The 14285-nt window shown below is 57.0% G+C and overlaps 2 protein-coding genes across 4 annotated transcripts; both read right to left on the bottom strand.

Moving 5' to 3' along the window:
• Positions 1 to 248: 248 nt before the first annotated feature.
• Positions 249 to 6462, bottom strand: RHOC (ras homolog family member C). Of its 2 annotated transcripts, none has more exons than XM_047869338.1 (5): positions 6187 to 6462; positions 2791 to 2954; positions 2137 to 2257; positions 1671 to 1801; positions 249 to 913 (listed from the first exon to the last, which is right to left on the bottom strand). In XM_047869338.1, the coding sequence occupies exons 2-5, from the start codon at positions 2944 to 2946 to the stop codon at positions 740 to 742; spliced, it is 582 nt and encodes a 193-aa protein (XP_047725294.1). In that variant the 5' UTR covers positions 2947 to 2954; positions 6187 to 6462; the 3' UTR covers positions 249 to 739. The 2 variants fall into 2 exon arrangements, with proteins under 2 accessions (XP_047725294.1, XP_047725295.1); XM_047869339.1 differs by lacking the exon at positions 6187 to 6462 and adding an exon at positions 4173 to 4261.
• A 2347-nt stretch (positions 6463 to 8809) lies between these two features.
• PPM1J (protein phosphatase, Mg2+/Mn2+ dependent 1J) lies at positions 8810 to 14105 on the bottom strand. 2 transcript variants are annotated; one of them, XM_047869332.1, is made up of 11 exons: positions 13762 to 14105; positions 12313 to 12427; positions 11684 to 11794; positions 11507 to 11584; positions 11109 to 11221; positions 10736 to 10820; positions 10069 to 10187; positions 9801 to 9864; positions 9541 to 9648; positions 9273 to 9424; positions 8810 to 9128 (listed from the first exon to the last, which is right to left on the bottom strand). In XM_047869332.1, the coding sequence occupies exons 1-11, from the start codon at positions 14085 to 14087 to the stop codon at positions 8981 to 8983; spliced, it is 1419 nt and encodes a 472-aa protein (XP_047725288.1). In that variant the 5' UTR covers positions 14088 to 14105; the 3' UTR covers positions 8810 to 8980. The 2 variants fall into 2 exon arrangements, with proteins under 2 accessions (XP_047725288.1, XP_047725287.1); XM_047869331.1 differs by having other exon boundaries at positions 11507 to 11794.
• Positions 14106 to 14285: the final 180 nt, after the last annotated feature.

Below are 14285 nucleotides of genomic sequence, written 5' to 3'. Positions count from 1 at the left end.
GCCACAAGGAAGCCACCCACAGGCTTCTAAGTTTAGCCCCTGCTCCAGACCACTCCCCTCACCCGCCTCCGAGGCCCAGAGCCAGGCATGACCTCATCCTTTGCTCCAAGACTCCGCCCTGCCTGCCCGGGAGTCCTGCCTTTGCAGACCAGGGGCCAGCCTGGCAAGCAACTTGGGAGAGATGGGACTCTCGGCTCACAGCCAAGGCAGGGACCAGGAGAGAAAGACAGGAAGCCGCCACACACATGTTGGAGCCTGTGGCCTTTATTCGTGTCCCCCCACCAAGAAGAGCCAGAGTCTAGGCCCCAGTCCAAAGCAGAACCGTCAGGGGCCCGGGGCTCTGGGTTACACCCTCCAAGTCCCCTACCCCAGACACTCCCGTGAGCCAGAAGTGTATAAAGTGCTGGTGTGTGATGATCTTATGGGGAAGGCTGAAGGGATCAAGAGCCCCACCCCTAGACCAAGGCAGCAGGAGGAGGAACTCTGCTCTTGGAAGGGCAGGGAATTGCCCTAGGTTCCAGAGTATAGGGAAGGAGGGCCAGGCCACCACCACCACCACCACCACCACGGGGTTGCTGGAGGGGGGCTGGCAAAATTCAGAAATTCAGATGCAGTCCTGGGCTGGAAGGAACTGAAAAGGGAGCCTTCAGCAAGGAGCCCTAAGAAGATGGGGCCAGGAGGTGGGCAGCTCTGCAACCCTATGAAGGGAAGGGGGGGAACAGGGGAGGCCTTGTGGATCTCAGAGAATGGGACAACCCCTCCGGCGCTTATTCTTGCGAACCTGGAGGCCAGCCCGAGTGGCCATCTCAAATACCTCCCTCACCCCCTCCTTGGTCTTGGCTGAGCACTCGAGGTAGCCAAAGGCACTGATCCGGTTTGCCATGTCCCGGCCCTCCTCAGATCGCACGGGCTCCTGGGAAGACAGAAGTCGAGAGGTTAAAGGAAGCTGGTGGCTAAGTGCACCTCTCTCCCCACTTTAGCCATGAGTGTAGTGACTAGGACAAATGCATCTTCCAGCCCTGGGCAGTTTCTGGGCCAGGACCCAAGACTCTTAATGTTTACATCAGATGTCTCCATCAGCCCTATATCCCATGGCACACCCGTCTCTGGCCTGAGCATCCAGCACCTCCTAACCAGTCTCCCGCCCGGTCTCGCTTTTTTCCAATAAGTGCCCTACGGCTGCCAAAATTTTTCTAACGCACAGACGTGACCATATCTGCCCCCCGGTTGAAAGTTTTGCCATAACTATCCTTGTAGGAGAGTCCATATTCTTTATCCTGGCCTCTGGCTAGAGAGCCACCTACCAGGTAAGCCAGCTCCCTCACTCTGGGCCTTCCGGCCATGCGGGCCCACCGGCATTGGAGTCAGCCCACACCTCAAGCAAAAGATCTATTGTAAGAAGCTGCCTCTGAAGACAGGCATGTTCCTCTTCTTAATAGCCCCAACCCCCAAAGAATGGAAGCAAATAAAACGCCAAGTGACCCTGGACAAGTCACTGCATTCTCTGACAATTTCATCAGGTATGGTAGCGGAGAGCAAGAGCCCTTCTGGTTCTTCCTCGCCAGGGAGTAGGAGGTGGGCCTCCACTGCCTCACTGGGAAGTCCACTGGAGAGAAGACCCTAAGGAGGTTGTCTGTCCCGGGAGCTCCAGGCCTGGCAGCCCCACCCACCTGCTTCATCTTGGCCAGCTCTCTCCTCGTATGCTCATCTTGCCTCAGGTCCTTCTTGTTCCCCACTAGGATGATGGGCACGTTGGGGCAGAAGTGCTTCACCTCCGGGGTCCACTTCTCAGGAATGTTTTCTGCACAGACATGTCCCGACAGGTGTTGGTGCCTCCACTTAGGCTAGAAAGCTCCCCCCAGGGTCCCCTTCTTTCCCCCCAGCAGTGTTAGAGGCTCTTCAGCACAACAGTCCCTTTCACAGCTCAAAGCCCCTCTGCCCCCACAGTACACCCTTGGAGCCCTCCCCAGGGCCAGAGTCACCACAGTGCAGGAGGCTGACAGGGCCCTGTCCCAAGCCCCCCCGGCCTCGGCCTCTGATGGTGGCTGACAGGAGCTGAGGCGAGAGCTACCTCTGGTTGGCTGACTCCAAGGGGTTCTCAGTGCCTTTTCTCCGACGCCCTCACCCCCACCTCACCCAGGCTGTCGGGGCTGTCGATGGAGAAGCACATGAGGATGACGTCAGTGTCCGGGTAGGAGAGAGGCCGCAGGCGATCGTAGTCTTCCTGCCCGGCCGTGTCCCACAGAGCCAGCTCCACCTGATGCATAGGCCCAGTGAGTAGCTGGCCTGAGGGCCCCAGTTACACCCCTCCCCTGCCACCCAGAGGTCCTCTTCTGAAACCACTGGTCCTTGTGGCTCACTCAACATTTATTGAGCACTTGCTACATGCCAGGGAAAGCGCTAATCACCATCACACAATGTAAATAAGGTGAGGTCTTAGGAATCCTGAGACATGGGTGCTTGATCTCTGTAGTTTATGAGCTCCCTCGTGAGCACCGCTATCTGATTTAAGTGACAAAAACCTTTGAAGGAGGCCTGACCACTATCCCCACTTTGCCGTCAAAGGAGCTTAAGCTCAGAGGCAAAAGGACTGGGCCTGGGTTATAGAGCCAGGGTATAGAGAAGAAGGAGGTGTATCTAGATTTCCTAAAACTAAAGTTTCACTTAAACTTGTACTGGCTCCAGCAGGGAGAGTGGAGCAGGGACATGGGTGGTGAGGCAGGACATCCAAGGTCCAAAGGGAGGGGGCGGGGTTCCCAGGGGGAGACGGGGAAGGTTCTTGGCCTTCACCTGCTTGCCGTCCACCTCTATGTCTGCGATGTAGTTCTCAAAGACAGTGGGGACGTAGACCTCTGGGAACTGGTCCTTGCTGAAGACGATGAGGAGGCAGGTCTTCCCACAGGCCCCATCTCCGACAATCACCAGCTTCTTTCTGATTGCAGCCATGGTTGGGGCTGGCAGGGAAGAGGCAGTGAGAATGTAGGGAAAAGCCAATATATCCAAAAACACTTCTCTGGGGCCCCCCAAGACCTGGAAACCAAGGCTTCCAGCAGAGAGGGAAGGGAGGGATAGGGGCTTCCCCAGGCACGTTCTTGCCAAGAACCAATCGTTCAGTCAACTGAGCTTGAAATTCCTAATCTGAGGGTCAGGGACAGGTCTCCCTAGACGGATTAGAATACAGAAGTGGGAGGTGGAAGAATCAGGGAGCCAGAAAACAGGAGTTCTGATCTAATCCACCAACTGTAGGACCCTAGACACTTAAGAGGGGGGATCAGGGACGTGTCTGGAAGGGCCAGCTTTTATCTGCTATACATATCAGGGCTTCAAGTCAGACTTTGTTACCAGGATTCTGATACTTCTAAAGTTTAATAATCGCTAGGGTCCAATCAAGAACACATTGTCCCTCACTCAGGACAAGTCCTGCCTGCCCAGTCACAAATGAGGCATCCTCTCCAAGACCACAGGCTAGTAGAACCAGCTACGAGGTGGCAGGTGGATAAGGGAAACTATGCTGAGCATTTCCACAAAAATCATCTCCTTCAGTTCCCAGAAGCCTGCAAGATCGATGGTGTGCTTCCCATTTTGCCAAACTAGGAAACAGGCTCTGTGAGGTTATAATGTGTGTTCAGAGCTGTGGCAGGGATGGCACTCAAAGCAGGGCTGTGTGACTCAAGACTCTGTTAGAGCCTTTTCTACGTATCACTCCAGAGATGGGAAAGAGAGCAGAGAGAAGGAAACCCAGAGGGCAGTGGCAGCGGCCAACCGGCTTCCCTGGCCCACCCCATCCCAGTCCCTAAAGCCAGCCCCGAGTCACACAAAGAAGGCTCAGTCCCGGCAGTGCCCACAGCCCACATTCAGGCAGTCTGCCTTCCTCCCCCCTTCCTTCTGGGCCTGGCAGCCAACACTGGGTCACTCAGCCCCAGGCAGGGGACAATGACCACACTGTAGGGAGCCACACATCCACCACAGCAGAGTGACTGAGAATAATCCACTAGGGAATCACCTCCACCCACCCCGCGGACCAGCCCCTTCCTCTCCTCTGTCCAGCTCACCCCAAGGCCCTGCCCACCCCTCCCTGTGACTCAGGGCGAGGAGTCAGCTTCCTGAGGTTTCCATATGTCCCCGGCCCCTAACACACAAGAGCAAGCATCTGCACAGTTCATCACACCTACCCAGCCTCCCTGCCCCTGAGCTGAGCCTCACTTCCTCCCTCCCTGGGGAGAGGAGCTGACCTCCAGCCGGCTGAGGTTCCCAGGCCTCCAGCCTCGGAGGAAGAGGGGGCGGGCTCTGAGAGCTGAGAGGCGGTGGAGGCTGTAGGGAAGGGGGAGGGGGCTAGAGCCTGAGCTGGGAGGAGCTCCCAAAAAAAGAGCTGAACAAGGACCAGTCCCAGCACCAGCCAGGCAAGGAGTAGTTAAGAGAGAAGGGGATGGTAACCTGATCTCTGCCCCAGACCTGGCTTTTTCTCTCAGTCCCACATCCTGTCAAACTGGGCTGAACTCTTGTACTCCCCACATACCACCACCTCACAGCCTGGCTTTGGTCTGCCTTTTAGGAAAGCGAATTCTCCAAGCCCAAAGCTAGTTCTCTTCAACAGTAGGATCCTGGGTGGCCTCCCGCTCCTACACACACACACACACACACACACGTACAAAACTGGGATGAGAGGAAGTGGATATGAGTCAGAGAGAATTTATAGGAGTTCAGAGGATACAGCCACACACTCCCCACCACAAAAGGGGCTCTCTCTCTGATACCCCAAGACAGGCAAGAAGGCATTCACCTTGCCAGCCGATCTCCTCCAAAACTGGAAACCACCTTCAAAAAGGGGGTTCCCCGGAAATTCTGCCCAGGTGATCAACTCCCCCCACCCACTCCCACTGGTTCCATTGGTCCAGCTGGGTGAAAAAAAAAAAACAAAAAACAGGCTGGGGTAGCCCCGCCTGGGATGGGCAGTGTTGATGAAAGACAGTCACCACCAGGGTGAGTACCAGTTGTTTAGGTGTGAGGATGCCACTACCTGCCTGCAGCAGGACAGTTTAGATGACACCCCGTGGTGGGAGCCACAGGCCAGAACTCAGGGGCAAGGGCATGCATTAAGTACTCTGAAGCCCCCAGCTCAATTAGAAGACTTTCCCTTCAGGCTCTCAGTTGGGCAAGAAGGGCAGCTGGCCTAGGCCAAGCCAGGACACCAGGCCCAAGGCCAGCATGGCAAGGACAACAGCTCCCTATTAGAGGCAGCCCCAGAAGAACTGCCCCACTGACCCTAAGATGGGCAACCAAACACCACACAGAGGCTGGAATGGAGCCTGAAGCTCCTGGAGCCTTCCCTGAGACCAGACATCCCGCCCTCTCCTCAATCATTCTCTAGACTTCCAGATGAACCAGAGGTAGGCTGTACAAAGCGGATCAGCCCTAAGGTCTAGGAAAGGAATCAGATACCACCTCAACTTTAAAACCAGAAGTGAGAACAGGACGCAGCCTTGCATCCTCCCAGCCCAAAGCCCCAGGATAATCCTGGGTTGGAGAGTGTAAGGGAGGGGTCTGGAAGGGAGGAGATTCTTACTTACACAAAAAGGACCTGGATGCTTCCCAATCTCCCCTACCTCCCGCCCCAGGCACACTCCAGGAAGCTTCTGGGGAGGTGTCCAGACCTCTCCGAGCAGTGGCAGCCCCCACTGGCCACACCACGCCCCTATTCCCGCCATTCCACCGGCCTGGCCTGGGGGAATTCCCACCTCCACCCGGATTTGTGCCCGGACCCACACCCCACCCCAGGTCCACATCGGGTCGCCCAGCTTGGGAGCTACAGCGTCTGGAATTGGGCTCCCTCGCGGAGACCCAAGTTGCCTCCTGGCTTCTCGCCCGGCGGGGCAGGTTCCGGGAAGCCGGGAGGGGAAAGGCAGGGACCCAGGCTCGGACACAGGAGCCGAGAGGCCCTGCGGGGCAGTCCCCGGAGCAGGGGGGGTGGGGAGGAGCCCTCGCTGCAGCCCAGGGAGGGGCCGAGAGGGCCCGACCCCCGCACAGCCCAGACGCCGCGTCCCGAGGGAAGGAGGGCGGCCCGCGCTCTGTCCAAAGCCCCCTCCCCGGCCGGCGCCCGGAGCTCCGGCCCAGAGGAGGAGAGCGAAAGTGCTCTCCCGGTGTCGAGTTCCTGGGACGCCCCGCCACCCTAGCCCCCGGCCCGGGTACCTTCCGCTCCGCTGCCTCCAGCTGCGCGGCCAATGCGGGAGGCTGAGACTGACCCGGGGGGCCCCGCCCCGCCCTCCTTCAGCGCAGCGGCGGGGAGGGGCGGACCCGGCTGGGGGAGGGACCGGCCGGGGGCGGCCCTTGGCTCCGCCCGCCCACCGCCCAGCCGGGGGCCACAGCTGCTGGCCCCCGCCGCTGGCCGGGGGTCGAGGGTTGGGATGCCAGGCGGGTTGGGGAGTGGGCGGCGGGTGGGCCCCCTCGAGGACTCAGTCTCTGCTCCGCCTTCCAGCCCCCAGGGGTGGACCGGCGTCGGGAAAGTTGCGAGGCACTCGGGGTGGGGTCGGAAAGGGCCGCTGCTGCCCTCCCGTGGCCAACCGGCCACCGGCGCCTACACGCCCCGGGACCTCGCGGGAGGGGGGCTGCGGAAGACGCCCGCCCTCCTCTCGTAAAATCCTGCGGAGTAAGTACCGCTCAACATCACGCCCCAACCTTGAGGACCTTTCACATCCTTTGAGACCCAGGTCACCTTTCCACTTCACAATGCCCGTCCTTCCCCCAGCCTGGAGTTTCCATGAGTCCAATTACTGTGGACCCCTCAAAGGGCGCTCCTTGAAACCTTTTCTGATCCCCAGCTGGGAAGTCAGCTTCCATCCCCATTGGATTATTTCGGTGCCGCTAGGGACACTGCCCCGGTCCATTATGTCGCCTTGGGTATTTACCTGCACGGGTATCTCTTTTCCTGTTGAAGTGGCTGAGAAGGTTGGAAGGTGAGGAAGCCTACCAATATTTCATTAGCTTGTGACCTATACGCTATATAGCTCAGCCCTTTTAATACTCATCATGGATCTTTGGGTTAAGTATACCCATCTCCGTTTGCCTGTAAGGATATTGAGGCTCAGAGAAGTGGCTTGTCCAAATTTTTGCTATTAGTATGTACCTGAGAATTCAGACAGGCCTGTGTGGCTCCAGAGTTGGTGCTCTCTCCCTGCTGTCCTTTATGCTCTCCCCACCCCCCATCCCTCACCACTGCCTAGCACACTGCCTGGCACACAACAGGTTTTCAAGACATAATCGCTGAATGAATGAATGTCAGCAGTCACGCAGATTTTAAAGATCTGAAGTGCAACCCACACATTTGATAAATGAGTAAACTGAGGTCCAGAGAAGTTTGGTCCCCAGACCTCTTAACTGGCTCAGTAAACATGCTGCGTGTGAGTGGAGACCTATGTGCTCAGTTCAAATTGATTTCTGTCTTCAAAGAACTTACAGTCTAAATTTGGAATACAAACAACTTAAAGATAGCAAGTTATTGAGCCCTTATTACATGCACCTGGGTCTACATACACACATGGACTACTTTAGTCTTACAACAATTCTAGAAGGTAGCACTGCTATCTCCGTTTTGCTGAGAAGCAAACTGAGGCTCAGAGAGGTTGCAGAGCTCGTGGTAGGTCTGGCACCAGAACCCAAACAGCTGGACTCTAGAGCCTCTGCCTTTAACTGCTACTCCATACCCACTACTTTTTTTTTTTTTTTGATGTATATTTATTTCTTTTGAGAGAGAGAAAGAGTGGGGAAGGAGCAGAGAGACAGAGAGAGAGAGAGAGAGAGAGAAAGAGAATCCCAAGCAGGGTCCTCACTGTCAGCACAGAGCCCCACGTGGGGCTCGATCTCATGAACCATGAGATCATGACCTGAGCCAAAATCAAGAGTAGGTCGCTTAACCAACTGAGCCACCCAGGCGCCCCCATACCCACTCCTAGTGTAGACAGTTACATTACAGCCGGCAGTGGCTGTAGTGGGGGCATGCATGGGCTGTGGGATACCTAGCCCCAAAGGACAGGTGAAGTGTTCCAGATAAGGTGATGTGTAGACGTTAAATGAGTTGGAGCCACAACAGGCCCAAAGAATTATGGAACCCCCAAGAGGGTGGGGGCGGGGCTGAAAGATGGTGCTGGAGAAGGAAGCAGTGGCTAGATTATGAATGTCCTTGTATGCCATACTCAAGAGTTGAGTGTTGATTTTGGTCTAGGTGCACTAGGAAGCCACCGAAATGTTCTCTCAAGGGAATAGCCAATCAGATTCACACTGTGGAAAGGTCACATTGGGGCATACAGGGGCGTGGAGTTAGGAGGCTAATGTAGTAGTAACAGTAGGGGTGGGGACAAATACGAAATATATTTTGTAACATATAATCAACAGTATGTAGTGATTGATTCACTTGCTGAGTAAAGACAGACGCCAAAGGTGACCAACTCCAAGATTTCTAACTTGAGCCGATGAGCTGGTGCCCACTGGCATGGTGAACCAGAAGGCACGCGTTTGTAGGGAAATGGTGGATTCTGACATACGTTGAGTTGAAGTGCCTGTGGGATGTCGAGGAGATGTTCAGGAGACAAGCTATGTGAACATCAAGTTCAGGAAAGACCTGGGCTGGAAATACTGACTTGGAAAACGCCAGCAGGTGGATGAAGCCATGGACATGGATGAGAGCACGTGGAGTGGGAAGAGCAGAGGGTGGAAGAAGGAGCCTGGGAGCACTACATATTTAGGATGGCTTTGGGGGGTTCTTTCCACCACCTGAAAGGGCCTTTCAGTTTCTAATCAAAGTAAATAAAGACACACGTTTTATCCATGTGGTTTATTTGCCATTAGCTATAATTCTGGATCTAACTGACACCCCTTCTTCAGTTAAGTTGGCACTAAAGAAGGTCAGGGAGACAACTTCTGATTTGGGTTGGCAGAGGGTAAGCATGGAGAGGCTAGGATGGTGGGGGCAGGGTCAGGGCTGAGCCCCTCAGGAGTAACTGCCTGGCCCTCCCAGGGGGATGACGAAGACCGAGATGTCATCCCCGGAACCCAGCTTGTTGTTGGGGAGACGCCAGCCACGGTCCCGGGGGGTGCCCCGGGCCCCCAGGACCAGAGCTTGGGCCAGAGCCGTGTACCTGCCAGGAGCACACGTGCACATTCATGTACCAACATGTAAATGGGAAGATCGATACACAGGCCCTCATGTGGGTCCCCAAGCATTGCTTCCCTTTGCCCCTACCTTCCCCACTGTCATCCCCCCACTGCCCTACAACTCCTACCTGCTGGGGTCATTGGGCTCATAGGCCGACAGCACCCTGTCCACAGTGGCAGCTACCTCACAGTCACTGGTGACATCCCACAGCCCATCTGTTCCCAGGACTAGCACATCATCCGGGCAGTGTTCATACTGTGTCAGGTCATACACTCGTACCTGGTGGGAGAAGAGAGTGAAGAAGGAGCTTGGGGACAAAAGGACCCTGGTAAGAAGCCAGCCTGAGGCCCCCAGAGGAGGGAAGGAATGGTTGAGGTAGCCCCCATTCGGCTCACCTCAGGGAAGCAGGAGAGGAAGGGCTTGATGGGCAGAGTGGAGCTGCAGACCTTGAGGTTGTGGTCTCCCAAGCCCCGGGTCACCCCAATGGTGGCCATCACTCGAGCCTAAAGGGAATGAGTGTGGGTGCTGCCACAGCACTCTCCCAGGCTCCAAAGCTGTGGGCCCTCCCACCCCTACCCTCAGGTAGAACCTCCACCTCCCTAGACAAGTTGTGGTGGGTCCTCCTGCCCTCTCCCACCTCTACCGTGGAGTTTACCTTTTTGCCCTCCCCACAGACCAGAGGAAACCTGAGATCCTCCAGCTCGATCTTTTTGTAGGCCCTGGGGAGGGGGGAGTACAGGAGGCATCACCCAGGCATCAAAGCCCCCCCTCCCCTAGGAGCCATGCCCCTCACACAAACCCCTAAGAAGGACCACATCCCCCCAACCCCCAGCCTGGCCCAGCCTCCAGCTTCCACCTTGCTGCTGGTGAGGGACTGGTTGTGTTGCCATGGGAACGTGCCCCAGCTCTGAGGGAAGTGTTACCAGCCGGTCATGTTCTGGTCCCGGTACAGCATCCTCTGCCCCAGCTCCTTGGGCTGAATTCTGCGGGGGAACTCAAGGTGGGTGAATTCACCACCTAGCAGCTCTGGTTTCAGGAAGCCCTGAGGTTGGGAGTGGCCGGACAAGAGCAGAGGCCAGGGAGCATTAGGCTTACAGCACACCCTGGTGTATAGATGTTAATTACAGTAGGGCCTTAAATGGAGTTTACCATGTACCACACGCTGTTCTAATACTAATGTATAGGAGCATATTTTAACCCTCACAACAACCCTTAAGGCAGGAACTAGTGTTGCAAGGGAACCGTCTGATGATCAGTTAGCAAAGTACTCGACCTGGGATTCAAACCCAGGCAGTCCAGCTCCAGAGTTAGGACTTTAAAGCACTAAGCCACACTGCCTCTCATGGGCCTTTGCTATTTCCTTTCCCCACTTCTGACTCCACTTCCTTCCTCAGCTGGGGCCACAGTGGGAGCACTGGAGTAACCCACGTTCCTTCCTCCTACATGTTCCACCAGGTCAGCCGTAGTCTGCAGAACAGCCTTCCCGGTGAGTAGGTGAGGAGCTGTCTGTGCAGTAGGGATGGGGACATAGGCTACAGAGAGCCACAGAGTCCACAAAGAATGGGAGTAGAGCGTTTAGTTCCTACTTACAAGCAGCTGAAGACGCTGGCGCTCAGTCTCCGGGGTGAACTCCCGGGACATTGGAATGATTTCACCATTCCGGACAATGATGGCTCTGCCCAGAGAAAGAAAAGGTTTGGGCTTGGCTCTCCTCAGCCCCCTTGTGGAGAATTCCAGAAAGACCAGGCTTTCCCCATAATGACCCTTAGGGTTCCTCACCCAGACCCCCATCTTTCCTCCCCTTGTGGCTATTTCCGGTCCTTCCTTATGTCTGTAACTGCTCCTGACCCCATCCCTCCCTCCAGTTTTTGATTTTTAAAACCCACCACCTCACTGTCTTCTATGCCCCCATCCCAGAGAGTGGGGGGACCCCCTGTAGGCATTTTCAACCCCCCCACCATACCTGCTGTCACCTGCATTGGCCACATACACCTTGCCTAGCAAGTAGACTACAACCAGTGCACAGCAGCCCCCCTCCACTTGGTGGCCGTGCCGCTCCCGGGCCATCTGCTCATCCTGCCACGTGAAGGAGGGTCAAAGGGGTGAATGAAGAAGAGGTTCCAGGCACACAACCACCGCCCCATCTGCAGAAATAAACTGGCCCAGCCAAGCCACACTGGAGGGGAGGAGGGAAGACATGGGTATAGCTAACTACTCCTTCCCTCCCTACTGAACCAAGCTCTGCTCAGGCCCTCAAAGGTGTTGTGGGTTCTCAGGGTCACCCACTTAGGCCACTTGATCCCCATCCAGAGTTGACCAGAGTGACTGCCTAGCAGGATCTTGCCAGGACCACCCACTCACCATAAACTGGAAGGCATTCTCAATCGCCCCCACTACCAGGCTCTCATGGGTCACTTCCTTCTGCGAAGACCAGCAGGACTGAGGACCAACCAAGTGAGAAGGATCGGAGGAACCTGCGGCCCCTGGGGTAGACGGGAGGCAGAGGGGAGGTGGCGAGGGGTCCTGGAGTATCTCTACCAGGTCTTTTAGCTGCTCCCGGATGTGGCGATGAAGGAGCCTGGAGGCCATTTCGGCAGCTCCGCCCCCTGCATGCCCATCAAACAGGCCCCAGTAGTAGAAGCAGAGTCCCTGGTGGAGGAAAAGTTGGAGGTGAGGGAGAGGGAGAGGGAGAGAGAGAGAGAGTGTGTGTGTGTGTGTGGTGTGTGTGTGTGTGTGTGTGTGTGTGTGTGGCTTGTATTATGTAAGACTCTGGGGCATCCATATAAACATCCGAGAGGAGGTCAGAGTTTGGCATTAAAGGCAAATTAAATTTGTTCACTCATTTACCAAGGGCCTATTATGTGTCAGAAAGAAAAGCATCAAAAAAGCCAAACTCCAAGGATAAAATATGCAAAAATAAATATTGGTAATTAATTAATTACCATCCATAAATACAGTAGTACCTATATTCTAAGTGGAAAACTGAACATTTATACTGACATTCTAACTGTTCAAATGCCACATAAAGGTTCTGTGTCAGAGGTAGAAAGCTAGTGAGTTAGGAGTTAGGTCTTCCACATGTCTCGGATTTAAAACCAGATGCCTAGAATCCCCCGGAAGAGATGTGACCAGGTTTCTGGAGGCTAGGGGCTGGGGTGGGGGCTTACCTGGCCTCGGCTAGGCTCCCTAGGTACCCCTGAAACACTCCTCCGACCTTCCACATACACCACTTCACAGCAAGCCTGGTCCTCATTGTGCCGGCTTTTGCCAGCATTGATGACCCTGCCAGGCCAGAGTGACCACATCAGGTTGGACACCAGACCAGGTCCTGGAATAACCCCCACCTTAGACACACACACCCTCTCTAGCCTGCTGGCCAAACTGAGAAAGGTCACAGCCACCTGGGATCCAGGCCAGAAAGAGGAGGGGAAGGGAGGCAGGGCAAGGCACGAGGAGTACTGTCTGGGTGTCAGGCCCCACCACCTCACAGAAAAGCCAGCAGCAGCACCTGCCTGCCTCAGTTCCCCCATCCCCTGCAAAGGGGGCACCCCTGTGGGCTGCTGGGGAAAGGGTTGGACAGGGGCGGCAGGAGGTCTTACTATCCTGCTTGCCAAGACCCTACATCCCGCCCTGAAGCCTAGTCAACTTTTCTAGTGCCTGGTCCACAGCACCCACCCTCATGGGCACACCCACCTTTATCTTAAAATCTTCCAGTGAAAGTTTCTGCTGCTTTGGCAGTGAGGCAGTGCTCCAGCCCAGATAGGGAAAGAGGAATTGAAATAGGGTAGGGGTGGAAGCCCACCTGGACTGCGCAGAAGCCACATAAGCCACCAACTCTTCTCAGATAGAAAGCTAAAGGAGCTGGCGGTGGGGCCACGGGTCTACCAGCCACCACCCTCAGCGACCTCAGCGCCCCCGTCTCCCTCAAAGCTCTGCTTTCCCAGTAGATGCATTAAAAATACACCCGGCCTGGGAGCAAGCCGGCTGCTCCCGCCACTCCGACCGGGGGTCCGCGACTTTGTCTGGCCAGCGCAATGCCCCCCGCCAAGGGGCGTTCAAAGGGGACCCTCCTGCTTCCCGGGCGGCCCCCTCCCCCGCCCCTGGGGAAGCCGGAGGCCGCCTGGTGTCGCGGGCTATTTCTGGGTGTGGAGGGGGAGGGGAACGGTAAGAGGGACAGGGAACTGGGGCGCCGGGGTCGGGAAGCCCGGGAGCGAATCTTTCTGGCTGCCATCTCCTCTATGAAAAGCGCCCCCAGCCTCCTTGAAGCCCCGCCTCTCCTGGCCATTAAACTGCCGGGCCCCAACAGAGAACTGGCCAACTCATCCTTCACGGGGCCCTCCGCTCTCCGGGCTCTGGAAGGGAACAAGGTCCTGAGGCGGCGCGGGTGAGGGAAGTCAACGAGCTGGAAGATCCTGAGGAAGACTGCACCGACTTGAGAAGCGGCTGGGAGGGGGTGCAGCCCGAAGCCCAGAGGATAGCAAAGGTCCTGGGAGAAGGGAGTTCCCAGCGCCGAGCGCCGCCAGGGGCACGCATCCCAGCGCCGGGGATGCCCAGCTGGGGAAGGGTCTAAGGGCTGGGGGTCCCATCCTGGCTAGGGTGTTCCCGGGGACGCTCACTCGGCGTAGCCCGTGCTCCAGGGCAGGCGACGGCCGGTGTCCGGGGGGCTTTGCACAGCCCGGCCAGCGTGGTCGTCAGCGCGTCGCAGCCCCCCTGGGCTCAGCTGCAGAAAGGTCGGTCGGGAGAAGCTCGCTCGAGCCTCTACTGTCTTCGCGGGCGCCGAGCTCCCGCTCCCAGCCCTCGCCGGAGGGCTCCTGGGCGCTTCTGGAGGGACGGCAGGCTGCGCGGAGGGCGCGTTGGACAGGTCTGGGGACTTGGGGCGCGGAGGCGGGGCGCCCCCGGAGCTCACCAGGTGCGCCACGGCCGAGCGCACCCGGCTTAGCATGCTGCCTCCCTGCCCCGCCCTCGGCGTGGCCCCGCCCCGAGTCAGGCCCCGCCCCCCTAGGGCGCGCGGTGGGCGGTGCTCGCTCCTGCGGGCTCTCCACGGCCATTGGCTCCGCGAGGGCAGGGCGGGTCCCGGGAAAACTTCCTCCTGCTCTGGGCCGCCCCCGCACCTCCCAGCTGGTTCGCGGCCTCTTCCCGC

This window comes from Prionailurus viverrinus, chromosome C1, assembly GCF_022837055.1.
Source record: "Prionailurus viverrinus isolate Anna chromosome C1, UM_Priviv_1.0, whole genome shotgun sequence".
Classification (NCBI taxonomy): domain Eukaryota; kingdom Metazoa; phylum Chordata; class Mammalia; order Carnivora; family Felidae; genus Prionailurus; species Prionailurus viverrinus.
Note: the sequence above shows the minus strand (reverse complement) of the source record. Positions and strands in the feature narration are given on the sequence as shown.